Below are 26,319 nucleotides of genomic sequence, written 5' to 3' on the forward strand. Positions count from 1 at the left end.
GTTATTTCATGTGGCAGGTTCCCTTATAAATAAATCTGAGAATCCCAAAAAAATAAAAATAATAACTTTGTCATGGAAATAAATAAAAAAAAAAGAACAAAAGTTAAAGTGGTTGCCCCATGAATAAATATTAACTTTCTCTGCACTCTAGAATTGGCCTCGTCTAATTAAAAGAACAGCAAGGGGTTGCCTTAACAAGTACCTAACTGCAATATCTAGAGAGGAGATTTTGCTCATCCTATAGTTTTAATTTTTATACACATTATAATTGGTGATACTCTGACATAAAGGGGACCATATGCCTAATACGTTTTTCTGTTCTGTGACAATATTCCTCATTACAAGAGCTGAGAAATGGGTTCAAAATTTAAATAAGTCATATACTGCAAAGATAAAATGTAAACAATTTCTCCTATGATAACTCAACACCAACGTTGAGTCTTAGGCTGCATGCTGACGATCCGTAATGGCAGTGTTTTGGACGCAGCTCACCTGCGCTGCGTCTGAAATGCTGCATTTTACTTTAGAAGCACAGTGGATGGGATTTATAGAAATCCTATGTCCACTGTGCTTCTATTTGCTGCTGTGTAAACTGACCTGCGGCTGTACGAGCCGCAGCATTTCAATTTCTGTTGTGGAGGCGCTAGTCTCCGCAACAGAAATTTCCTCAATAGAATGAATAGAATGTATCGGGTGTGATGACTCCGCATGTGTTAAATGTACACATGCGGGATTGGACTCAGTGCTTTGGATGCAGCAAAAATACTCTGCGTCCAAAGCACTGCTATATCCTGATCGTGGGCACATAGCCTAACAAATTATCTTGACATCAATAAGAAATCTGTTTCCTTACAATTACATACGTATTCTTCTGAAAAAAATTAGTATGTCGATGTCCTGTTGTGATTTCCTTAGGTTAATCAAAGCTATATTGTATGAGGAAGAATACAAATGACGAGAGGCTGATTATCATAACTTAAAGGGGTTTTGTCATTTTAGATATCCCGTTGCATTTGGAAGCTACCATCGTTCGGCAGCACAGGTGCTGTTTAAACGGGACAATGCATTGCGGAGAACGATGATATTTTATCCAAAAGAACATTTCACTCAACAAACGAGTGAACAAACGAGCGGGTGATTGGCAGCCAGTTTACAGATAATCATGCACTATAAATGCACCTTAAAACCTTTGGCAAACTTTTTTTTATTTAAATCCAAAAGAAAGCCTGTCTTTTATGGGTGTTATAACAGGATAAATGAAAATGTAATTTTGGCACAACCCCTGAAATATTTAAGCCCTAATACAGAATCCCACCTCCACAATGGGGAGCCTTGTAAGCACTGTGATCCTGCCACATTCTGAAAATGCAGTCTGGGTGGGTCACCATTACTCCCATAACACTATTGTCTATAGCTAAACTAAGTAGTGTGGACCACAATGCTATTGATTTAAAAAGTATTTACCCGTACTCATTTTTATCGTCTTGCCTAATAATTTCTACATATTGCATTTTGTAGATATTTTAGCTTAATTATTGATGACATGAATCATTTTTTGTAGGAAATCTTAGTGAAATTGCTACCAATAGGAGATGGCCCGATAAACCAGGACATTCAAGTGACTGTAAGTTAATGGTTTTATTTGGATGCTTTATAGGTCAATCTTTCTACTTCTGTAGTACTATGGATTAATACGTGGCTATGTCAAGAAAGTAAAAAGAATATAATTACATCTTCTTTTGCCACTCTCAATACCTGGGCAAGTTCTTCTAATATCTCTAATCTCTTTAGCAGCTTAGAAATATCTGAAGGTGCTTATATACACATTATATATCTGTCGATCAAACGCTTGTCCAAGCAACAGCCCTCTCTTCCAAATCCCACATAGACTGCAACGTTCAGCTTGGCTGTGTTCTGAAATGGGAAAGGGATAAGCTGCCAACTGATACTTCTGCTTCCAACATACCTAGTGTGAGACCAAAAGTATTGGTCATCTGAATTCAAACTGCCAAATTCATAGATAGTTGTCCGTCATGCCAAAAGCTTATGAGGGCCTCTCTCCACTAAGTCGTTGGGCTTGGCCTCCTTTAATCTAATGCATATGGGAGTCTTTAGTTTGTGACTATAGTGGACAGGGAACTAGATATAAGTGACGGGGTTTGAAAGCAAATATTAAAATGGAGCAGAGCAATCCAAAAGAAGCAGATCCAGCACATCAAAAGCTGTATGCTTTATTTTGTTTTCATAAATCCAAAACAAGGATGAAGTGTCAAAAATCCAAAAGAGGAATTAAAAGACCCTTAGGAGAGCAAAATGGTTGACACATTTCGAAGTATAATGCCTCTTACTTAAAATGGAACGCTTTTCTTCTATTTGTAAGCACCATCACACCCCTGACTACCTGAGACAGAATGCCTCCATTTCCTTTCCATGATCCTTGGGTTTATTCCGCAAACAAATGTAGAATATGTGGTAAGGTGATCCCTGCTGAGGATTTCACTGACTATTAAAATGAGTGATGTGCACAACTTGGTCTGTGTCAACTCTATCCAGGGGCCACATGGTCTGCTTCTATGGTACATACTGCCTTGGTTGTAGAGATCAGCTAAGCACACTACCTGGATTCTATACAACTAGGGATTGAAAAGTGCTCAACCCAATTTATGAAACTCTGATTGTATTAGATAATGTACATTTATACAGTTGAAACCAGAAGTTTACATACACTATATAAAAAGACACATATGCATGTTTTTCTCAATATCTGACATGAAATCAGTATAAACCTTTCCCATTTTTGGTCAGTTAGGATTACCATCATTTTTAATATTTGCCAGAATAATGAGAGAGAATGTTTTAAGGCATTTGTATTACTTACTGTAAAGTCAAAAGTTTACATACACTAAGATTATTATTCCTTTAAACAATTCTGTTCTGGACTGCCCATATGATGATGTCATGTGTTTGGAAGCTTCTTTGGCAACATCTGAGTTAATTAGAGACACACCTGTGGATGTATTTTAATGCACTCCTGAAACACACTGCTTCTTTGTGTAGCATCATGGGAAAGTCTAGAGAAATCAGCAAGATATCAGGAAGAGAATTGGGGACTTGCACAAGTCTGGCTCATCTTTGGGTACAATTTCAAGATACCTGAAGGTGCCTCGTTCATCTGTACAAACAATTATACGCAAGTACAAACAAGATGGGAATGTCCAGCCATCATACCGCTCAGGAAAGAGACAGGTTCTGTGTCCCAGAGATGAACGTGCTTTTACCCAACATGTGCATATCAACCACAGGACAAAAGCTAAAGACCTTCTGAAGATGATGGCGGAAGCTGGTAAGATTGTGTCAATATCCACAGTGAAATGAGTACTGTATCAACATGGGCTGAAAGGGCACTCTGCCAGAAAGAAGCCATTACTCCAAAAGAAACATAAAAAAGCCAGATTAATGTTTGCAAATGCACACAGGAACAAAGACCTTAATTTTTGGAGACATGTCTTGTGGTCTGATGAAACTAAAATTTTAATTTTTGGGCATAATGACCATCGTTACCTTTGGAGGAAAAAGTGAGAAGCTTGGAAGCCTAAAAACACCATCCCAACTGTGAAACACAGGAGTGGCAGCATCATGTTGTGGGGTTGTTTTGCTGCAGGAGAGACTGGTGCACTTCACAAAATAGATGGCATCATGATTAAAGAAGATTATGTGGCAATCCTGAAGCAACATCTCAAGACCTCTGCCAGGAAGTTAAAGCTTGGGCGGAAATGGGTCTTCCAAATGGACAATGACCTGAACCATACTGCCAAAATGGTAACAAAGTGGCTTTAGGATAACAAAGTCAATGTTTTGGAGTGGCCATCACAAAGCCCTGATCTCAATACTATTGAAAATTTATGGGCAAAGCTGAAAAGGTAGGTGCGAGCAAGGCGACCTACAAACCTGGATCAGTTACACCAGTTTTGTCAGGAGGAATGGGCCAAAATTCCGACCAACTATTGTGAGAAGCCTTTGGAAGGATATCCCAAACGTTTGACCTAAGTCATTAAGTTTAAGGGCAATGGTACCAAATACTAATGAAATGTATGTAAACTTTTGACTTTGCAGTAAGTAATAAAAATGCCTTAAAACATTCTCTCTCTCTTATTTTTCTGGCATTTGGCAAATATTAAAAATGATAAATGGTAATCCTAATTGACCTAAAACGGGAAAGGTTTATTCTGATTTCATGTCAGATATTGAGAAAAACATGCATATGTGTTTTTTTATATAGTGTATGTAAACTTCTGGTTTCAACTGTACATGTCCATGAAGTCACCATGGTTTTCATGCGTGTGATTAAATGTATTTACTGGAATCTGCTTTCACTGTGGCTCTGTTGAAATAGCATTCACTTTTGGTCCAGCTAAATGTACATGTCAGTAGGGAAGTGGAGGTGATAATTGTTTGCTTACATCTAATTATACTTATATCTAATAGGATCTCTCAGAATATTCATCACTTGTGAAGTGTAACTGTATTTTCAGAAAACTTTTGACATATCACAAAGACAAAGAGGTTTTCATTGGTGGGGACCAGTGTTTGAGACCCCGCAACCATTAAAATTCAGGGACAGGAGCGCTCAGCTGAGCACTTCTTTTTTCCCAAGAAAAAAATATAGGCATAATACACAGTCTGTCTTCAGTTTCAGGAGATCATTGTTTAGCAGAGCCCTTCCACACCTCCAATTTAATGATCATGGAAGTCTTAACACCCAACAATTGACAAGCCTCTGACATGTCAGAAGTTTTTTGAAAGTGCAGTTATGCTTTAAGTTCCCTCATCCCCTATCCTAAAGTTTTGGAAACCTTATTACTAACCATAGTTATACTCTAATCAGCTGCTGGCAGAGGGTGCTACATCACTAAATAAGTGAACTCAAACAAGATTGTCTAGTGTGGTAATGCCGTCTTATAGGATTATATGATCCCTGTATCTGCTTAGAACCAATATAGCAGATAATGAATTTCTGAAAGGAGTATCATGTGTAGTTAATGTAATTCGTTGGGGACATAATAATCATATTTTAGACAGGTTCCTGGGTCTGAATGTAGATAATGAAACTGCGCTCTTTTCTAATTCACCCATTAATTATTTTGCATGATTGTGTTCCTTGTTGCTTCTATAACATCAATCTATTTTAAAAAGCTGTACATGGTGTGATGAATGGCACCAGAGAGATCCCGCAGAATCCCACCGCTGCCACCACTTGTGATGAATGGCACCAGAGAGATCCTGCAGTATCACACCGCTGCCACCACTTGTGAAGGATCCACACCTCGAAACCAGCCTGACGTCACTGTTACGTCAGACAGAACATGTGATACGGATCTGTCCTTTACACCAACATGACGTTCTGAACCACCTCGGGAACGCGTAAGGTCAGGTTGGCGCAATGCTACACAGACACCCCCTGTCCACACGGGTTAACAAAGGCATCGGGAGTGAGAAGAGGTGGCTCACTCAGTCACTGATGTGGCACCACACTCGCTCACACCCCTGACAGGCTGAGAGGCCCCATCACTAGCCCCAGTGAAGCAGAGCCTTGTCAGCCTGGTAGAGCTGCCACCAGTCCCTATTAAATATAATTCCCGCTAGGACAGGGGGAACCAGCCCCGGTAGCATGTTCTTTGGACCGAGCAACAGACATGAGGATTCATGGATTGAGATAAAAGAGCAGCCCAAGGTTAAATAATATATTTAATCGCCTTAAGGGCACACTAGACAATACACTATATACATAAGGGTTATACATACATAATGGTCAGAGATGCAAACACAATAGTAGTGGTACAAAAGACATAAGCAGATACTAAGAGTCAGTTACCAGTCAGATGGAAGGCCTGGCTTGGGAGGGGCTGCCACATGAGAGGCTTGTGGTCCCCTTTGTTGCGGGACTTCTCCCACACGATGTGTCATTGCGACCTCCCAGGAAAAAGACACTGAGGTAGGGCTGCTGGAACCCTTAACCCCTCTGGGTCTCTCCCCCTCCTGCCCCCTGGCTGGACTTAAATCTCCACCCCTGGTCTCTCTCAGCTAAATACTCCAAAAACTAGAATGGGCTATACTTCTTTACTGGATGGTCCTAAGGAGCCGGTTCTGGTGTCATCAGATCCAGTCGGGCCCCTGCTATGCGGGGAGACCAAACCCAGTGGCCCTAGGGGTTTTCAAAAGGCTGTGCCATGTATCTCCCCATACCTATGTGCTAGGCTGTGCTGGAAGCTAGGGTGACATTCCTCATGTTCGTGTTATTCCAAAAATCTATTTGGTGTATTGCTGGGATGTATCGTATTTCCATAACTCCGTATTGAATTATACTTGTCTGACACAAAGGACATGCCGCATGGCTGGCGTTCACAGGGGGTCTTCCTGTGGCAGCTCCTCAGCAGAAGATGGGGGTTTTGTCACTCACTGTCCCTCAGCCCCTCCCTTTTTGTTAAGCTGCAAAAGTGTCTGGTTACAGCTGTACATTGTAGACCTCTATAATCCGCCGCCAAACAGGGCACAATGATTGACATGGGATTATATCTTCAATATTCTTCACATGGGTTGTAATCACTCACATCAGTCCCTGTCACCAATAATGCAGTACGCTGTGACTAGTCTCATACTAGGCCTACTGACTTATCATTTGGTGTGTGTACGGTTAAATTAGGGGAAAATTTTATTTTTGTTAAAACCTTAAAGAGGTTACCTGGCACGTTTATTATTTTTTCATATGAGGCTCAGAACTAACAGGCAGGTAGTTGCTAACTATCAGCCGGTTCTGCCTGGCAAGGATTTCTGATCGCTCAGAGCGGTCATGGACCACTCCTGATGGCGATTCCCCTATTGACGTCATGTTGACAAAGCAGCTTCTTCTCTTGTGCTCTTTGCTGATATCATGCTAATTGACATTTGGCTTCCTGTTACCTAACATGACTTCTGCAATGCCACCGTGTTGACAGAACAGACAGGAAAAAGAAGAGCTGCTCTGTTGACTAGAGGTGAAATAAAGCAGCAGAATTTCCACGTGAGATGGCAGAGCTGCATGTTATACTTTATGATAGTAGTAAAGTTAGGTCTATGTGATTTGCCTTTTTTTTTGAAATATCAAAAATGTGACAAAAATTTAGAAAAACTTCCAATTTTTGAACTCTGAATTTTTATGCCCTCAAAACAAAAATAGTCATAGAGCACAAAATAATTAATAAACAGCATTTACTCCATGTCTACTTTATGTCAGCATCATTTTTTAAATATATGTTTTTGTTAGGAAGTTAGAAGGGTTAAAATATTAGCAGTAATTTTTCATTTGTCCAACAGAATTTACAAACCCTATTTTTTTTAAGGACCACTTCACTTTTAAAGTGACTTTGAGGGTCCTATAAGTCAGAAAAACCCCAAACAAGACCCCATTGCAAAAACTGCATTTCTCATGGTATTCAAAACCACATACAGGAAGTTTTGTCAGCCCTTCAGGTGTTTCACAAGAATAATAGAAAAGTGGAAGAAAATAATGAAGAATGACGTGTTTTTCATTAAAATGTTGCTTTAGCTACAAATTGTTCATTTTAAAAGGGTATCAGGAGAAAATGAGCTACTCAATTTGTTGTGCAAATTCTCCTGAGCACACTGATGCCCTATATGTGGGGAAAACTACTGTTTAGGCGTACAGCAGGGCTGGGAAGGGAGGAAGCTCTATTTGACTTTTCAAGTGTAGATTTGACAGGAATAGATTGCAGGCACCATGTCGTATTTGAAGAGCCACTGAGGTGACAAAACTCCTACAAGTGACTCCATTTTGGAAACTACACCTCTTTACACCTACTTTTCAGGCACAGTGCAAAGCTCAGAAGGAAAGGCGCGCCATATTGGAGTGCAGATTTTGCTGGAATGGTTTGTGAGCACCAGGTCACATTGGAAGAGCCCCTGAGGTGCCAGAACAGCAGAAACCCCTATAAGTGACTGCATTTTACAAATTATACCTCTCAATGAATTCATCTAGTGGTGCAATGAACATATTGACACCACATGTATGTCTCAAAATTTGATTCTATTGGGCGGTGAAGAAAAAATAATTACATTTTTACCACTGTTGTGTTGTTTTAGACTCAAGTTTTACATTTTCAAAAGGGCTAATAGAAGAAAATGAATCATATAATTTGTTGTGCAATTTCTTTTGGGTCTATCAATATCCCATATGTTCTCAAAATTATATTCCAGGCACAGTGCAAAGCTCAGAAGCAAAGGAATGCTATTTGACTTTTTGAGTGCAGATTTGGCAGGAATAGATTGTAGACACCGTGTCACATTTGAAGAGCCGCTAAGGTGAAAAAACAGCAGAAACCCCACAAGTGACCCCATTTTAGAAACATATACTTCTTGAGGAGATTGTCTCGGGGTTTAGTGAGCAGTTTAAACCTACAGTTGATTCACAGAATTGTGTAACATTGGTTTGTGGAAATGATTTTTTTTTGCGCTAAAATGTTGTTTTAGTCCCTAGTTTTTAATTTTCAACAGGGCTGTTAGGAGAAAATCGACAAGATAATTTGTTATGCCACTGAGTTCGCCAATACCCCACATGTTATCGAAATTACTTTTCAGGCACAGTCCAAAGCTCAGAAGGGAAGCAGCGCCATATTGAAATTCAGATTTTGCTAGAATGGTTTGAGGGTGCCATGTCACATTGGCAGAGCCCCTAAGGTGCCAGATCAGCAGAATTCCCCCCATAAGTGACACCCATTTTACTAATTGCACCCCTCGGTGAATATATGTACTGATGCAGCGAGCATGTTGACAACACAGGTGTGTCACAGGATCATATACCATTGGGTGGTGAAGAAAAAATAATTACATTTTTATCACTAAAATACTGTTTTAGCCCCAGACGTTTCATTTTCACAGGGGAAAATAGATACAAATGGCCCAATAATTTGTTTGGGCTTGTTTTTTGCTTGGCAGGCTGACATTTTTATTGATATTACGTTGGGATAGATAAGACATTTTGATCACTTCTTATTGCATCTTTCTGTGAAGTTGTGACAACCAAGAAAAGGCAATTCTGGCTTTTCAATTTTTTTCTCCGTACAGCATTTACCGATTGTATTAAATAAATTTACGTTTTTAGATCATATTTTTAAGGATGTAGCGATACCAAATATGTTTATTTTTTAATATATTCATTTTCATGGGAGAAAAAGGGTATGATTTAAATTTTTATATTACATTTTTTAAGACATTATTTTTTTTTTACTATCTCAGTAATGGGAAAGTCTGACTTCACTGAATACAGATTTTACCTCCAGAATTGAGAATTTTGATAATGACCGAATGCTGTCAAAGAAGCAGATCTCTCTGATAAGATTTATTACAAAGTTGCTTATTTTCATGTTTACTATTGATTTATTAAATAAAAATTAAAACGACCCTAACGCTTTAAGTGATATACCTTACTTTTTAAATATTCATCACTCATCTATGATGGCAAAAATATTAGTTGATTGCAAATGCTAAATGGTTTTAATCATTAGCCAAATCACTGTCCGGTTTAAAGGAATAGCGCTTAAATGTTAATATTGTTTACCCTTTTATTAATAACCCAGTTCCTAATATTCAAAATTAAAGGAATTGTCCATTTGTAAGAAAAAAAATGGGGGTCAGGCAAGTAACATAATATATACATTAGTTAACTGTTTATTTATAGGGTTGAAGTGGTGATGTTCTAGCCACAAAATGCAACCACTGGAGCCAGTCACTGGCCTCAAAGGTCTTGTGCCATCTACACTACTGTTCAAAAGTTTGGGGTCACCCAGACAATTTTGTGTTTTCCATGAAAACTCATACTTTTATTTATCAAATGAGTTGCAAAATGAATAGAAAATATAGTCCAGACATTGACGAGGTTAGAAATAATGATTTTTATTTAAAAGAATAATTTTCTCCTTCAAGCTTTGCTTTCGTCAAAGAATGCTCCCTTTGCAGCAATTACAGCATTGCAGACCTTTGGCATTCTAGCTGTTAATTTGCTGAGGTAATCTTGAGAAATTTCACGCCATGCTTCCTGAAGCCCCTCTCACAAGTTGGATTGGCTTGATGGGCACCTTTTGCGAACCATACGGTCAAGCTGCTCCCACAACAGCTCAATGGGGTTGAGATCTGGTGACTGCGCTGGCCACTCCATTACAGGTAGAATACCAGCTGCCTGCTTCTTCGCTAAATAGTTAATGCATAATTTGGAGGTGTGCTTTGGGTCATTTTCCTGTTGTAGGATGAAATTGGCTCCAATCAAGCGCTGTCCACAGGGTATGGTATGGCGATGCAAAATGGGGTGATAGCCTTCCTTATTCAAAATCACATTTACCTTGTACAAATCTCCCACTTTACCAGCACCAAAGCAACCCCAGACCATCACATTACCTCCACCATGCTTGATAGATGGCGTCAGGCACTCTTACAGCATCTTTTCAATTGTTCTGCATCTCACAAATGTTCTTCTGTGTGATCCAAACACCTCAAACTTTGATTCGTCTGTCCATAAAACTTTTTTCCAATCTTCCTCTGTCCAATGTCTGTGTTATTTTGCCCATATTAATCTTTTCCTTTTATTAGCCAGTCTCAGATATGGCTTTTTCTTTGCCACTTTGCCCTGAAGTCCAGCATCCCGGAGTCGCCTCTTCAGTGTAGACGTTGACACTGGCGTTTTGCGTGTACTATTTAATGAAGCTGCCAGTTGAGGAGCTGTGAGGTGTCGATTTCTCAAACTACTTCTCTTGTTGCTCAGTTGTGCAGCGGGGCCTCCCACTTCTCTTTCTACTCTGGTTAGAGCCTGTTTGTGCTCTCCTCTGAAGGGAGTAGTACACACCTTTGTAGGAAATCTTCAGTTTCTTGGCAACTTCTCGCATGGAATAACCTTCATTTCTAAGAACAAGAATAGACTGTCGAGTTTCACATGAAAATTCTCTTTTTCTGGCCATTTTGAGAGTTTCATAGAACAAATAAATGTAATGCTCCAGATTTTCAACTAGTACAAAGGAAGGTCAATTTTATAGCTTCTCAAATCAGCCAAACCGTTTTCAGCTGGGCTAACATACTTGTGCAAGGGTTTTCTAAACATCCATTAGCCTTCTTACACAGTTAGCAAACACAATGTACCATTAAAACACTGGAGTGGTGGTTGTTGGAAATGGACCTCTATACACCTATGTAGATATTGCAATAAAAACAAGATGTTTGCACCTAGAATAGTCATTTGCCACATTAACAATGTATAGAGTGTATTTCTGATTCATTTATTGTTAGCTTCATTGAAAAAAAAAAGTGCTTTTCTTTCAAAAATAATGACATTTCTAAATGACCCCAAACTTTGGAACGGTAGTGTATCTCAGCATGATAACTGAGGACAGTAATTGGCTGCAGTGAGCCCAGTTGAAGATGTTACATCACCACTGCAGCACATAAGTAAAGACCGGCGGAGAGGCCGTTCACATAGGCACATAGGCTGATTCCATTTCCTAGATCAGTGAAAAACAAGATATTAGATGAATTTTTCTTAAGTCATAAAGTTGTGTCCTGACATTCCTCATCTTTTTACACCTACAATTTATAACTATTATGGCTATATTATGTACATATTTTATATATCACATTTATTATCTCATATGATTTCTTTGTGTTTTCAGGGATTGACACTTCAATCAGCTCTATTCTGATTGTTGAAAATCAGCAAGTAATAGACCGCTACTTTTGTAGGAAAAGCTTGCAGTGTGGGTAAGAGATTCTCCACATCATGTGGTGTTAAAGTTAGTACATTGATTATGAGTACTATAGCAGTACCAATCACTTTCTCTGATCTACATATTTGTGACCCTTGTTATATATAACACAGCAATGTCATTACAGGAATAGGAATCTGAGGATTAGTACAGTTGACACTAGTCAGGAGAATAATGTGCCAGTAGGAGGCATTATAGTCTAGGAAGACATACAGAAAAAGCAGGATAAGAATACCTCCAACTGTTTCTGTTAAACGGAAGCATAGCATGTTTTTTTGAGAGGGTAAATAGTGTTTTACCAGCAGGGCATAGAAAGTATGACTGATTGATTACTCTTTGATTAGAAATTCCTAAGACTCTTTCACTTCATGTATGTTAAAGGGGTTCTCTGGGCTCTGAGTGTCCGCCTACAGTATTCAGGTTTTTATATTACACTCAGTGTGAGAAAGTAGGGGGGCATCTACAGGTGGCCTATAGGTCAGCGGGCTCTGTGGGGAAGGAGCTTATGAAAGGAAACCTGTCACCTTATTCATGCTGTCCAAACTGCAGTTTTATTTTTTCCCACCATAAATCAATAGTACACATAAAAATAAGACACTTTTTAATATTTTAATATACAGTGGTGTGAAAAAATGTTTCCCCCTTCCTGATTTCTTATTCTTTTGCATGTTTGTCACACTTTAATGTTTCAGATCACAAAGCAAATTTAAATATTAGACAAAGATAGCACAAGTGAAATGTGAAAATGAAGGTCTTTATTATTAAGGGAAAAAGAAATCCAAACCTACAGGGCCCTGTGTGAAAAAGTGATTGCCCCCTAAACCTAATAACTGGTTGGGCCACTCTTAGCAGCAACAACTGCAATCAAGCATTTGCGATAACTGACAATGAGTCTTTTACAATGCTCTGGAGGAATTCTGGCCCACTCATATTTGCAAAATTGTTGTAATTCAGCCATGTTGGAGGGTTACCGAGCATGAACCGCCTTTTTAAGGTCATGCCACAGCATCTCAATCAGATTAATGTCAGGACTTTGACTAAGCCACTCAAAAGTCTTAATTTTGCTTTTCTTAAGCTATTCAGAGGTGGACTTGCTAGTGTATTTTGGATCATTTTGGATCATCACTTTTTCACACCACTGCACCTTATCAGTGAAATCTGCTTCTTTCTCCTCCTGAGAAAGTGTTTCATAGAAAAATACATCTGGCTGCAATCGGCAGCCCGACTCTGATTCATGCTGCCCCTATAGTTTGGGCAGCATGAACAAGGTGACAAGCTCCCTTTAAACAAGAATTTGGAATCCCTTTTATTCCGCATAAATACTAGTCCCTTAAACTTAATTATCAAATTACCAAAATGAGTTTCTAAACAATTTCATTTTTTTCAGATCTGGTATTTACTTCTATGCCATAGCAGTGAATAAGTACACTCCAACCAATATGCGGATTACTCTAGAGATCAAGTAAGTACAGTAATATTATTCTGTAGAACAGGATTAACTAATCTTAATCTTAAATGTATTTAATTTTGGTTGCAATTGCATATGGTGTTATTTTTAGGCTTATTCTAGCTGAGTTAAAGCTCACCTGTCGGCAGGATTGTGCGCAGTAAACCACACACACTGTCAGGTGGGGACATTACACTGATTAATAGGATACCTTGTTGATGAAATCTGTCCTGTGGTTCTTGTGTAATCTTTAATTTCAGTTTGGAGATAATGAAATGCTCGTGCTCCGGGGCGGCCTGTGGAGGGCGCTCTATCTGGTGCTCTGCTTACATATTCATCTGTATGCTCTTACGATGGCTCACTGTGCCTTCACTGACTTGCCTTCTAGTTTACATAATGCATCTAGTAGTGCGGGGCTAGTGATACTAATTAGCCAGTTTAAATACTGACTTTCTTCAGAGATAATTGGGTAGTGATATTGGGTAGTGAATCTTTAACATTGAATCTGACTACTATTTATGTGATTTTATGCATATGAATTTTTCATTATGTATGCCTAATACCCTCGTGTTTCATGGTAGCACTCATCATTTATGTAAATGTTTTTAATTCTAGCATAATTTTCAATAAAGATAATTTGGGTAAAAACTACTCTTTGGTATCCTGAACTTAATGGTGGGGGACCTTTATGTGGTATATAGAGAGGGAAAACTAGTCTGGGGAAACTAATGCCCCTTCTAGTCAAAGATCAACTAGTCAAATTAGCATAAGAAAAACATTTTATAAACAAGGGTTTAGGTGACTAACAGTATAAAGAGCTAGTTAGGCAAGATATTTAGCAATAAATATACAAATGCTGGTGGGTTGGAGGGCATGGGGGACATGACAAGTTCCCTTTAAAGAAGTTAGTTTTCAAGGGACACTTAAAAATTCTAAGTGTTAAGTTGTGTTCACACTCGCATATTTCACAGTCCCTATAAGAACTGCAATGTCTGGGAGGCTCATGGTCAGTGTGGGCATAGCAGTCTGTATACAGATTGTGAAATACGCTCATGTGAGCATGGTCTAATGAGCTGGGCAGTGAGTTCCATAGCATAGGTGCAGCATGGGAGACGATGATGTAATAAACGAAGATGAACCTTGTAGGTCACTGGCTTGTGAAGAGCATAAATCTGTTGGTATATGGATGACAGTGGAGGTGTATGACTTTGCAGCATTGTTAAAAGGTTTTTGAACTATTAGCAGAGTTTCAAGAAAGAAACCATAAAACATTGTATGTGATAATGGTTCACAATGTCTTTGTGAAGGATTTTAAAATTGAAATACTGCTCTTTTGATAGGGCGGCCAATAATTAGTGGATCCTTTGGTTAGTGCAGTTTCAACTGAGTGTAAAGCATGGAAACCAAATTGAATGGGATCCATCGTAAAGTTCGCATATAGGCTTTTAGTCAAATGAGTATACACCCGAATTTCTATAAATATTTAAAGGGTTTATTCAGCTTTTTTTTTTTCACTGTATCCGAATGCCATGTTAAAAATAAGAAAAACAACTTTTTCTCAAGTCCCCAGGTCCAGTACTTCATCACTGTCGATGTTCCAGTCTTTGTTAACAGGCTGCAGTGGTGACGTTACAACTACATTGCACATAACTACTGTAGTCAATCAGTTAGTTTAGAGTGGGCTACCTAAGAATTGGGGTAACTATATCTTCCTTTAAAATGAAGGGAAAATTCTAGATGAAATTTCCAGATGAAGTTTAGTCAAGTGGAGAATGACAGGTCGTGTCAATGCATCTTTATAATGTGAGTAAATGTCCCAGGTGGAATATGGGGGATTGTTAGATATAATTTTAGAGAGAGTTTGACATATATCATCAATCTAGACCTTAAAATAGCAGGCTAAGTCATGGGCCATTAGTTCAGTGGCAGGTGTATGAGGTACAGGGCCAAGAAGTGAGTGAAACATTTTAAATATGACTGAGAGCTTATAGGATTGTGAGATGTGGATGAGGGCAAGATAGTAAGAATGCAACACTTGGCATGTACATTGTCAGCAAAGAAAAAAATATACCTTTTCACATTATTCTGTTCTAAAATTGGTTCAATCAATGATATTTACCTAAAAAAATTGACTCCATAATTCTGCTATTATTAGCTATACAAGAAGAAGAAAATTATATCTGCACCATCTTTGACAAATTAGAAAGCTGTCAATAAAAAATAAAGACAAAAAAACACTAACAACATCGATTGAACTTAAAAAAAAAAAAAGTAAAAATCCCTTTTAGAATGTAGCTTTCCAAAAGGTAAAATTTTATTTTGAACATGAAGGTCCAAAATGACCCTGGTCATAAGAGGGTCAAAATGTTATTTTAGATTTTCAGTTAGACATATTACATAGATGCTAGTTTATAAAGGGGTATTAAAAAAAAGTTCAAAACAGATAAGGATGTTATGAAATAAAATAAGTAATATTGAGTCATATGATCTTCTGTTGCTTTGGTTCCAATGCTTCGCCGGTCCCTGCTGAGTGACTGATCTCTATTAGATTGCTCCTTAGCTCCCAAAGGGTTGTCCAACTAAATAAAAACTTAAAAAAAAAACACTGAGCCAGACAGTCAGCCTCCTTCAAGCACATCATCGACACACTGGGAGAAGATAACTCCTTGCCAATGTTGGAATTTTTATTATTATTATTATTATTATTATTAATAATAATTTATATAGCGCTATTGATTCCATGGCGCTGTACATAAGGGGTTACATACCAAATACAGATATAACTTACAGTAACCAAACTAATGATAGAACGGTACAGAGGGAAGAGGGCCCTGCCCTTGCGGGCTTACATTCCACAGGAATGAGGGAGGAGACAGTAGGTTGAGGGGTTGCAGTAGCTCCGGTGTTGGGGGTGGCAGAAAGCAAGGTCATGGCAGGCTGTAAGCTTGTTTGAAGAGATGGGTTTTCAGGTTCCGTCTGAAGGATCCAGGTGTGGTGGATAATCGGGCGTGTTGAGGCACAGAATTCCATAGGACGGGGGATATTCGGGAGAAATCTTGGAGGCGATTGCATGAGGAACGAATAAGTGTGGAGGAAAGAAGGAGGTCTTGGGAGGACCGGAGGTTACATGAGGGAATATATCGGGAGATTAGTTTAGAGATGTACGGAGGAGAGAGGTTATGGATGGCTTTGTAGATCAGTGTTAGTAGTTTGAACTGGATACGCTGGGGAAAGGGAAGCCAGTGAAGGGATTTGCAAAGGGGGGTAGCAGAGGAGTAGCGAGGCTAGAGATGAACTAGTCGTGCAGCAGAGTTGAGGATGGACTGGAGGGGTGCGAGAGTGTTAGCAGGTATGCCACAGAGGAGGATGTTGCAGTAGTCAAGGCGGGAGATGATGAGGGCATGCACAAGTAGTTTAGTAGACTGAGGGTGGAGGAAAGGACGGATTCTGGAAATATTTTTGAGCTGGAGGCGACAAGAGGTGGCGAAAGCTTGTATGTGGGGTTTGAAGGACAGGGCGGAGTCAAGGGTTACTCCGAGGCAGTGGATTGTCGGTAGAGCGGAAAGAGTGATGTCATTTATTGTGATAGAAAGATCAGGTGGGAAAGATATGCGAGATGGGGGAAAGATAATGAGTTCAGTTTTGTCCACATTGAGCTTGAGGTAGAGGGAGGAGAAGGAGGATATGGCTGCTAGACATGCTGGGATTCTGGACAGCAGAGAGGTGACATCTGGGCCAGAGAGGTAGATCTGGGTGTCATCAGCGTACAGATGGTACTGAAAGCCATGTCATTTTATGAGCTTTCCCAGGCCAGGGGTAATAGATTGAGAAGAGTAGGGGTCCTAGGACAGAGCCTTGAGGGACTCCAACAGAGAGGGGGTGGGGTGAGAAGGTAGTGTGGAAGTGGGAGACGCTAAATGTGCGGTTAGAAAGGCATGAGGAGATCCAAGATAGGGCAAGGTCTTTGACACCAAAGGAAGAGAGGATCTGTAGTAGGAGGCAGTGGTCAACTGTATCGAAAGCAGAGGACAGGTCAAGAAGAAGGAGTACAGAGAATTGTCTGTTAGCTTTGGCTGTAAGTAAGTCATTGGTGATTATGGTAAGGGCAGTTTCGGAGGAATGGTGGGGGCAGAAGCCAGATTGTCGGTTGTCGAAGAGATAGTTAGATAAAAAGTGGGAGGAAAGTTCAGTGTGAACGTGTTGCTCAAGGAGTTTGGAGGCAAATGGGAGCAGCGATATGGGGCGATAGCTGGACAAGGCGGTTGGGTCGAGGGATGGCTTTTTGAGGATGGGCGTGATTGTGGCATGTTTGAAGGCTGGGGGGAAAGTACCAGAAGATAGTGATAGGTTGAAGAGATGGGTTAGGGATGGGATGAGTGTCGGGGTGAGGTTGAGGAGGGGGTGGGATGGGATGGGGTCGAGTGCACATGTGGTGAGGTGTGATTTGGAGAGGAGACGAGTAAGGTCTCTTTCTGTGATGTTGGGAAGGGAAGTTATGGGGGTAGGGAAATGGTGTGGAAAACAAGGGGGTTGTGGTGGTCGGACAGTAAAGACTTGCCGTGTTTGGTCAATCTTGTTTTTGAAGTATGTGACAAATTCCTCAGCAGAGATGACAGAGGTCGGAGGGGGCAGTGGAGGGCGGAGGAGAGAGTTAAAAGTGTTGAATAGCTGTTTGGGGTTGTAGGATAGGGAGGATATGAGGGTTGTGAAGTAGGCCTGTTTAGCAGAGATGAGTGCTGATTTGAATGTGAGTGTTGCTTGTTTGAATGCAGTGAAGTCATCTTGAGTATGTGTTTTCTTCCAACGCCGCTCTGCAACCCTGGACGCTTGTCGAAGCTGTTTAGTGAGGTTGTTGTGCCAAGGTTGCCTGTTGACTCGTTGCGCTCTGACATGCACAAGATGGGCGACCGAGTCAATGGCTGATGCGAGAGTGGCATTATAGAGGGGAATTGTGTCAGGGAAAGAGGATCCTCTCTGACGAAGCCATCTTTTATGGCGATACGCGTGGGGTTACCATCCTCTATCCACCCATGAATTCTGCTATGGACATGGGTTTTAGTATGATTGTTTGAACTCTGTTCATTTTGTGCTTGCGTTACTCTGGCAGCTGTTGCTGTGCACATGAGTATACTATTTGCATGCATGTTTTCAGCATTTTTTCTGACAGGCATATTATATTAACTTTCAATTGCCATTTATCTTCATAGTGTTTGTAGGGCCTCTGAATTAGTGGGCAACAGTATTGTGCTTATTATATAACCTTTTCATGTGCAACTCTCCCATTAGTGGATTTGGCACCTTTTTTCATTGCCAGCTTACCAGTATGTTTACATACACGTATTAGCACTTTAGAGGTCTTTTTGGAATGGTGTAGTTATATATATGTATTATTTATCATATACCTACAGTACAGACCAAAAGTTTGGACACACCTTCTCATTTAAAGATTTTTCTGTATTTTCATGACTATGAAAATTGTACATTCACACTGAAGGCAACAAAATTATGAATTAACACATGTGGAATTATATACTTAACAAAAAAGTGTGAAACAACTGAAAATATGTCTTATATTCTAGGTTCTTCAAAGTAGCCACCTTTTGCTTTGATGACTGCTTTGAACACTCTTGGCATTCTCTTGATGAGCTTCAAGAGGTAGTCACTGGAAATGGTCTTCCAACAATCTTGAAGGAGTTCCCAGAGATGCTTAGCACTTGTTGGCCCTTTTGCCTTCACTCTGCGGTCCAGCTCACCCCAAACCATCTCGATTGGGTTCAGGTCTGGTGACTGTGGAGGCCAGGTCATCTGGCGTAGCACCCCATCACTCTCCTTCTTGGTCGAATAGCCCTTGCACAGCCTGGAGGTGTGTTTGGGGTCATTGTTCTGTTGAAAAATAAATGATGGTCCAACTAAACGCAAACCAGAAGGAATAGCATGCCGCTGCAAGATGCTGTGGTAGCCATGCTGGTTGAGTATGCCTTCAATTTTGAATAAATCCCCAACAGTGTCACCAGCAAAGCACCCCCACACCATCACACCTCCTCCTCCATGCTTCACGGTGGGAACCAGGCATGTAGAGTCCATCCGTTCACCTTTTCTGTGTCACACAAAGACACGGTGGTTGGAACCAAAGATCTCAAATTTGGACTCATCAGACCAAAGCACAGATTTCCACTGGTCTAATGTCCATTCCTTGTGTTCTCTAGCGCAAACAAGTCTCTTCTGCTTGTTGCCTGTCCTTAGCAGTGGTTTCCTAGCAGCTATTTTACCATGAAGACCTGCTGCACAAAGTCTCCTCTTAACAGTTGTTGTAGAGATGTGTCTGCTGCTAGAACTCTGTGTGGCATTGACCTGGTCTCTAATCTGAGCTGCTGTTAACCTACGATTTCTGAGGCTGGTGACTCGGATAAACTTATGCTCAGAAGCTGAGGTGACTCTTGGTCTTCCTTTCCTGGGGCGGTCCTCATGTGAGCCAGTTTTTTTGTAGCGCTTGATGGTTTTTGCAACTGCACTTGGGGACACTTTCAAAGTTTTCCCAATTTTTCAGACTGACTGACCTTCATTTCTTAAAGTATTGATGGCCACTCGTTTTTCTTTACTTAGCTGCTTTTTTCTTGCCATAATACAAATTCTAACAGTCTATTCAGTAGGACTATCAGCTGTGTATCCACCAGACTTTTGCACAACACAACTGATGGTCCCAACCCCATTTATAAGGCAAGAAATCCCACTTATTAAACCTGACCGGGCACACCTGTGAAGTGAAAACCAATTCCGGTGACTACCTCTTGAAGCTCATCAAGAGAATGCCAAGAGTGTGCAAAGCAGTCATCAAAGCAAAAGGTGGCTACTTTGAAGAACCTAGAATATAAGACATATTTTCAGTTGTTTCACACTTTTTTGTTAAGTATATAATTCCACATGTGTTAATTCATAGTTTTGATGCCTTCAGTGTGAATGTACAATTTTCATAGTTAGTAAAATAGAGAAAAATCTTTAAATGAGATGGTGTGTCCAAACTTTTGGTCTGTACTGTATGTGACTGTTCATTCTCCTATGTCCTTTTCAGCAGGGTGGTTTGGAGGTGTCTTAGCCTGATTTTGGGCTATTTGACATGTTGTTTGTGGGTTTTACTTGTTTTTAATTGTCTGTGTTGTGGCTCGCTTGTATAATAAAAATAAAAATATTTTTTGTATTGAGATCCCTTTATGTTGCATTTCTTCTCTCTTTTTTGCACGTTTCTTCATGCAACAGGTTGATCTCTACTAAGTATATTACATCCAATGGTGCCCGCCTCCCTTTCTTTTTTACTATACAGGAACCACAGCACTAATGGGAAATAGTCAGTATCACAATAAACATTTACATCCAGGTACCTGATAGGTGACATCTTCTCTGATTGGAATCATTCCCACCCCTTTTGTCTCCATGTAGCACAGAAGTCATGATGAGATTTCATGCCCAGAGCTTGTCTCAGCAGACTTCCCTCTTCTCTGTCTCCAGCAGCACTTTCCGACATGGTGCCCTTAAAATTAAAGTATCATTATACAGCCCCATCAATAATTGTCCCTCACTGTGCTTCCTTCACAAAATATACCCCCAACACTTCCCCTCTTCATAATATAACCCTCTCCATAATGTCCCCCACACAGCCCTTCTCCATAATATTCACCTCACACTGCTCCTCTACATACTGCCCCCCATACTGCCCCTCTCCACAATGCCCCCCCAAAACACTGTCCCTCTCCATACCCCCCCCATACAGAGCCTCTCCATAATATCCCCCAAAAGTGCCACTCTCCATAATATCCTTCCACCAGAGGCGTAGCTAGGGGTTCAGCTCAGGAAGGGTGAAATATCTGAGTAGGGCCCTTGACCCCTGATTACAACTAAGGTGGCGCACTCTAATCGTGGGTATTGGGGAACCTCAGCAGATCAACGCACTGTTACTAAAAAGAATCTCCATAACGACCAACACTGATATTTCCGCCATATGGTGACCATATAGTGGTAGATACTAGTCCTTCAGAACATGTAAGAAATTACAGTACAGTTATAGATTGGGACTTACAAGTGACGTTCTTTCTGATAGCCGTTTACTTTTCCATCTGGTCCAGACCGACATGACAACTTCTTCCAGCCAGAACTCGTCTGCAGAGATTACAACAAAGACACATCTGACTTCTCACATTTCAGGCACCGTCCCCATCTATCCCCAACCTGCACAAACCCCTCATCCTACTGATACTCCAATGCTGAGCTGCGCTGCCGTGTCCCTATTACTGCACCGGCTGCGTGGTACAAAAGCAGGGATCCTCTTACTACCCCACATACTAATGCCACCACTGTGCCCCTTACATAGTAAAATGTCTCTTGTGTGCCCTCACAGTATCCTCCACAATATTTAATGGTAACCACAGTAGCACCCATACTGTATAAAGGCCCCCACAGTAGTCTCCACACTGTATAATAGCCCCCACAGTAGTCTCCACACTGTATATAGGCCCCCCACACTGTTTGATGGTCCCCACAGTAGTCTTCAAACTGTATAATGGCCCTCGCATTAGCTCGAACATTGTATAATGGCCCCCACAGTAGCTATCACGCTGTATAATGGCCCCCACAATAGCTATCATGTTGTATAATGGCCCCCGCAATAGCTATCACACTGTATAATGGCCCCGCAATAGCTATCACGCTGTATAATGGCCCCCGCAATAGCTCCTATACTGCATAATGACCCCCATATTAGCTTCCATGCTGTATAATGACCCCCACATTAGCTCCCATGCTGTATAATGACCCCCGCATTAGATCCCACACTGTATAATGGCTTCCGCATTAGGTCCAATGCTGTATTATGGCACCCACATTAGGTCTTATGCTGTATAATAAATAGCCCCCGCATTAGCTGCCATGCTTTTGATTCTGGTCTCTGTCCCTTTCTGTGGGCTGCAATTTGCACAGACCTGATATATACAACAAAGAGCTAAATACAATAAAATAGAAACAGCTGGTACTGTATGTGCATATAGAGACCAGCATATGGGAATAGCTCCCTGAATGTATCCAGGTAATCCTAAAAGGAATACTCTTGTCTGGATAGGACCCCAAAGAGGGGAATGGAAAGGAAAAGAGAATCAGAAGAGGGGGCGGTAGAATATTACACATGTAAAGAAGAAAGTGCTCCCCCTGGTACGTCTTCTGCTCTCCTTTTCCCTTCTCTCCAGACTGAGTATACGGTCAGGGGCCTGCACCTATATGTGATAATCTATACGCACCTACTGGCTGTTTCTATTTTTTCTATTTGCCTCTATCATCTATATTTATCCTCAACTTTGTTGGGACTTCTTTAATACAATATTTTATAATGGGGTTTTCATGGTTGTCACTCTGGATTTACAGTATGAGATGAAACAGACACTGGACTGAAAGGACCCTGACCCCGGCTACAGGACTACGTCACATGGTTTGTATATACACTGCTCAAAAAAATAAAGGGAACACTTAAACAACAGAATATAACTCCAAGTAAATCAAACTTCTGTGAAATCAAACTGTCCACTTAGGAAGCAACGCTGATTGACAATCAATTTCACATGCTGTTGTGCAAATAGAATGGACAATAGATGGAAATTATTGGCAATTATCAAGACACACTCAATAAAGGAGTGGTTCTGCAGGTGGGGACCACAGACCACATCTTAGTACCAATGCTTTCTGGCTGATGTTTTGGTTTCTTTTGAATGTTGGTTGTGCTTTCACACTCGTGGTAGCATGAGACGGACTCTACAACCCACAAAAGTTGCTCAGGTAGTGCAGCTCATCCAGGATGGCACATCAATGCAAGCTGTGGCAAGAAGGTTTGTGGTGTCTGTCAGCGTAGTGTCCAGAGGCTGGAGGCGCTACCAGGAGACAGGCCAGTACACCAGGAGACGTGGAGGGGGCCGTAGGAGGGCAACAACCCAGCAGCAGGATGGCTACCTCCGCCTTTGTGCAAGGAGGAACAGGAGGAGCACTGCCAGAGCCCTGCAAAATGACCTCCAGCAGGCCACAAATGTGCATGAGTCTGCACAAACAGTTAGAAACTGACTCCATGAGGGTGGTATGAGGGCCCAATGTCCATAGATGGGGGTTGTGCTCACAGCCCAACACCATGCAGGACGCTTGGCATTTGCCACAGAACACCAGGATTGGCAAAGTCGCCACTGACGCCCTGTGCTCTTCACAGATGAAAGCAGGTTCACACTGAGCACATGTGACAGACGTGACAGAGTCTGGAGACGCCGTGGAGAGCGATCTGCTGCCAGCAACATCCTTCAGCATGACCGGTTTAGCAGTGGGTCAGTAATGGTGTGGGGTGCACAGCCCTCCATGTGCTCGCCAGAGGTAGCCTGACTGCCATTAGGTACCGAAATGAGATCCTCAGACCCCTTGTGAGACCATATGCTGGTGCGGTTGGCCCTGGGTTTCTCCTAATGCAGGACAATGCCAGACCTCATGTGGCTGGAGTGTGTCAGCAGTTCCTGCAAGATGAAGGCATTGAAGTTATGAACTGGCCCGTCCGTTCCCCAGACCTGAATCCGATTGAGCACATCTGGGACATCATGTCTCGCTCCATCCACTAACGTCACTTTGCACCACAGACTGTCCAGGAATTGGCATATGCTTTACTCCAGGTCTGGGAGGAGATCACACAGGAGACCATCCGCAACCTCATCAGGAGCATGACCAGGCGTTGTAGGGAGGTCATACAGGCACGTGGAGGCCACACACAATACTGAGCTCATTTTGACTTGTTTTAAGGACATTACGTCAAAGTTGGATCAGCCTGTAGTGTGTTTTTCCACTTTAATTTTGGGGGTGACTCCAAATCCAGGCCTCCATTGGTTAATAAATTTGATTTTCATTGATGATTTTTGTGTGATTTTGTTGCCAGCACATTTAACTTTGTACAGAACAAAGTTTTCAATGAGAATATTTCATTCATTCAGATCTAGGATGTGTTATTTGAGTGTTCCCTCTAATTTTTTGAGCAGTGTATATATATATATATATATATATATATATATATATATATATATATATATATATATATATACAGTACAGACCAAAAGTTTGGACACACCTTCTCATTTAAAGATTTTTCTCTATTTTCATGACTATGAAAATTGTACATTCACACTGAAGGCATCAAAACTATGAATTAACACGTGTGGAATTATAAACTTAACAAAAAAGTGTGAAACAACTGAAAATATGTCTTATATTCTAGGTTCTTCAAAGTAGCCACCTTTGCTTTGATGACTGCTTTGCACACTCTTAGCATTCTCTTGATGAGCTTTAAGAGGTAGTCACCGGAAATGGTTTTCACTTCACTGGTGTGCCCTGTCAGTTTTAATAAGTGGGATTTCTTGCTTATAAATGGGGTTGGGACCATCAGTTGTGTTGTGCAGAAGTCTGGTGGATACACAGCTGATAGTCCTACTGAATAGACTGTTAGCTGCTTTTTTCTTGCCATAATACAAATTCTAAGTAAAGAAAAACGAGTGGCCATCATTACTTTAAGAAATGAAGGTCAGTCAGTGCGAAAAATTGGGCAAACTTTGAAAGTGTCCCCAAGTGCAGCTGCAAAAACCATCAAGCGCTACAAAGAAACTGGCTCACATGAGGACCGCCCCAGGAAAGGAAGACCAAGAGTCACTTCTGCTTCTGAGGATAAGTTTATCCGAGTCACCAGCCTCAGAAATCGTAGGTTAACAGCAGCTCAGATTAGAGACCAGGTCAATGCCACACAGAGTTCTAGCAGCAGACACATCTCTACAACAATTGTTAAGAGGAGACTTTGTGCAGCAGGCCTTCATGGTAAAATAGCTGCTAGGAAACCACTGCTAAGGACAAGCAACAAGCAGAAGAGACTTTTTTGGGCTAAAGAACACAAGGAATGGACATTAGAACAGTGGAAATCTGTGCTTTGGTCTGATGAGTCCAAATTTGAGATCTTTGGTTCCAACCTCCGTGTCTTTGTGCGACGCAGAAAAGGTGAACGGATGGACTCTACATGCCTGGTTCCCACCGTGAAGCATGGAGGAGGAGGTGTGATGGTGTGGGGGTGCTTTGCTCGTGACACTGTTGGGGATTTATTCAAAATTGAAGGCATACTGAACCAGCATGGCTACCACAGCATCTTGCAGCGGCATGCTATTCCATCCGGTTTGCGTTTAGTTGGACCATCATTTAATTTTCAACATGACAATGACCCCAAACACACCTCCAGGCTGTGTAAGGGCTATTTGACCAATAAGGAGAGTGATGGGGTGCTACGCCAGATGACCTGGCCTCCACAGTCACCAGACCTGAACTAAATCGAGATGGTTTGGGGTGAGCTGGACTGCAGAATGAAGGCAAAAGGGCCAACAAGTGCTAAGCATCTCTGGGAACACCATCAAGATTGTTGGAAGACCATTTCCGGTGACTACCTCTTGAAGCTCATCAAGAGAATGCCAAGAGTGTGCAAAGCAGTCATCAAAGCAAAAGGTGGCTACTTTGAAGAACCTAGAATATAAGACATATTTTCAGTTGTTTCACACTTTTTTGTTAATTATATCATTCCACATGTGTTAATTCATAGTTTTGATGCCTTCAGTGTGAATGTACAATTTTCATAGTCATGAAAATACAGAAAAATCTTTAAATGAGAAGGTGTGTCCAAACTTTTGGTCTGTACTGTATATATATAGTGTGTGTGTATGAAGAGGGAAAGAGACTTTTATCCCATCTGTGGTATCCTGCAGCCGGGGTTACGTCACGATACTGACCACTCATGTCTGTCCCTCTCTCTGATGCTCCATGATATTTATGGCAGCTGCTTTGAAATCTTTTACAGATTGGGTGATGCTCTGGCGATTTGCATGGACGGAGAAACCGATCTGTTTAAAAGTTCAAGCAGCCCCCATAAATCTACTGTGCCTCAGATAGCAAGACTGCAGGTACAAAATACAAGGAATCCAGCAGCCAGCACTTGTCAGGAGGTGAGCAGCATCCTGCCACCTCCTAACAGCACAGACTCCTCCA

The 26,319-nt window shown here is 41.1% G+C and overlaps 1 protein-coding gene across 2 annotated transcripts in view; it reads left to right on the forward strand.

Moving 5' to 3' along the window:
• Positions 1 to 26,319, forward strand: part of MYRFL (myelin regulatory factor like) — a 257,278-nt gene that overhangs the window by 171,427 nt on the left and 59,532 nt on the right. For both annotated transcript variants that reach the window (XM_073651778.1, XM_073651777.1), the window contains 3 exons: positions 1,562 to 1,624; positions 11,706 to 11,793; positions 13,186 to 13,260. In XM_073651778.1, the coding sequence (XP_073507879.1) occupies positions 1,562 to 1,624; positions 11,706 to 11,793; positions 13,186 to 13,260 (226 nt within the window). The remainder of the gene's footprint in view (positions 1 to 1,561; positions 1,625 to 11,705; positions 11,794 to 13,185; positions 13,261 to 26,319) is intronic.

The sequence above is a fragment of the Phyllobates terribilis genome, unplaced genomic scaffold (genome assembly GCF_046119375.1).
Source record: "Phyllobates terribilis strain yellow unplaced genomic scaffold, ASM4611937v1 Scaffold_11__3_contigs__length_659146591, whole genome shotgun sequence".
Taxonomy (NCBI): Eukaryota; Metazoa; Chordata; class Amphibia; order Anura; family Dendrobatidae; genus Phyllobates; species Phyllobates terribilis.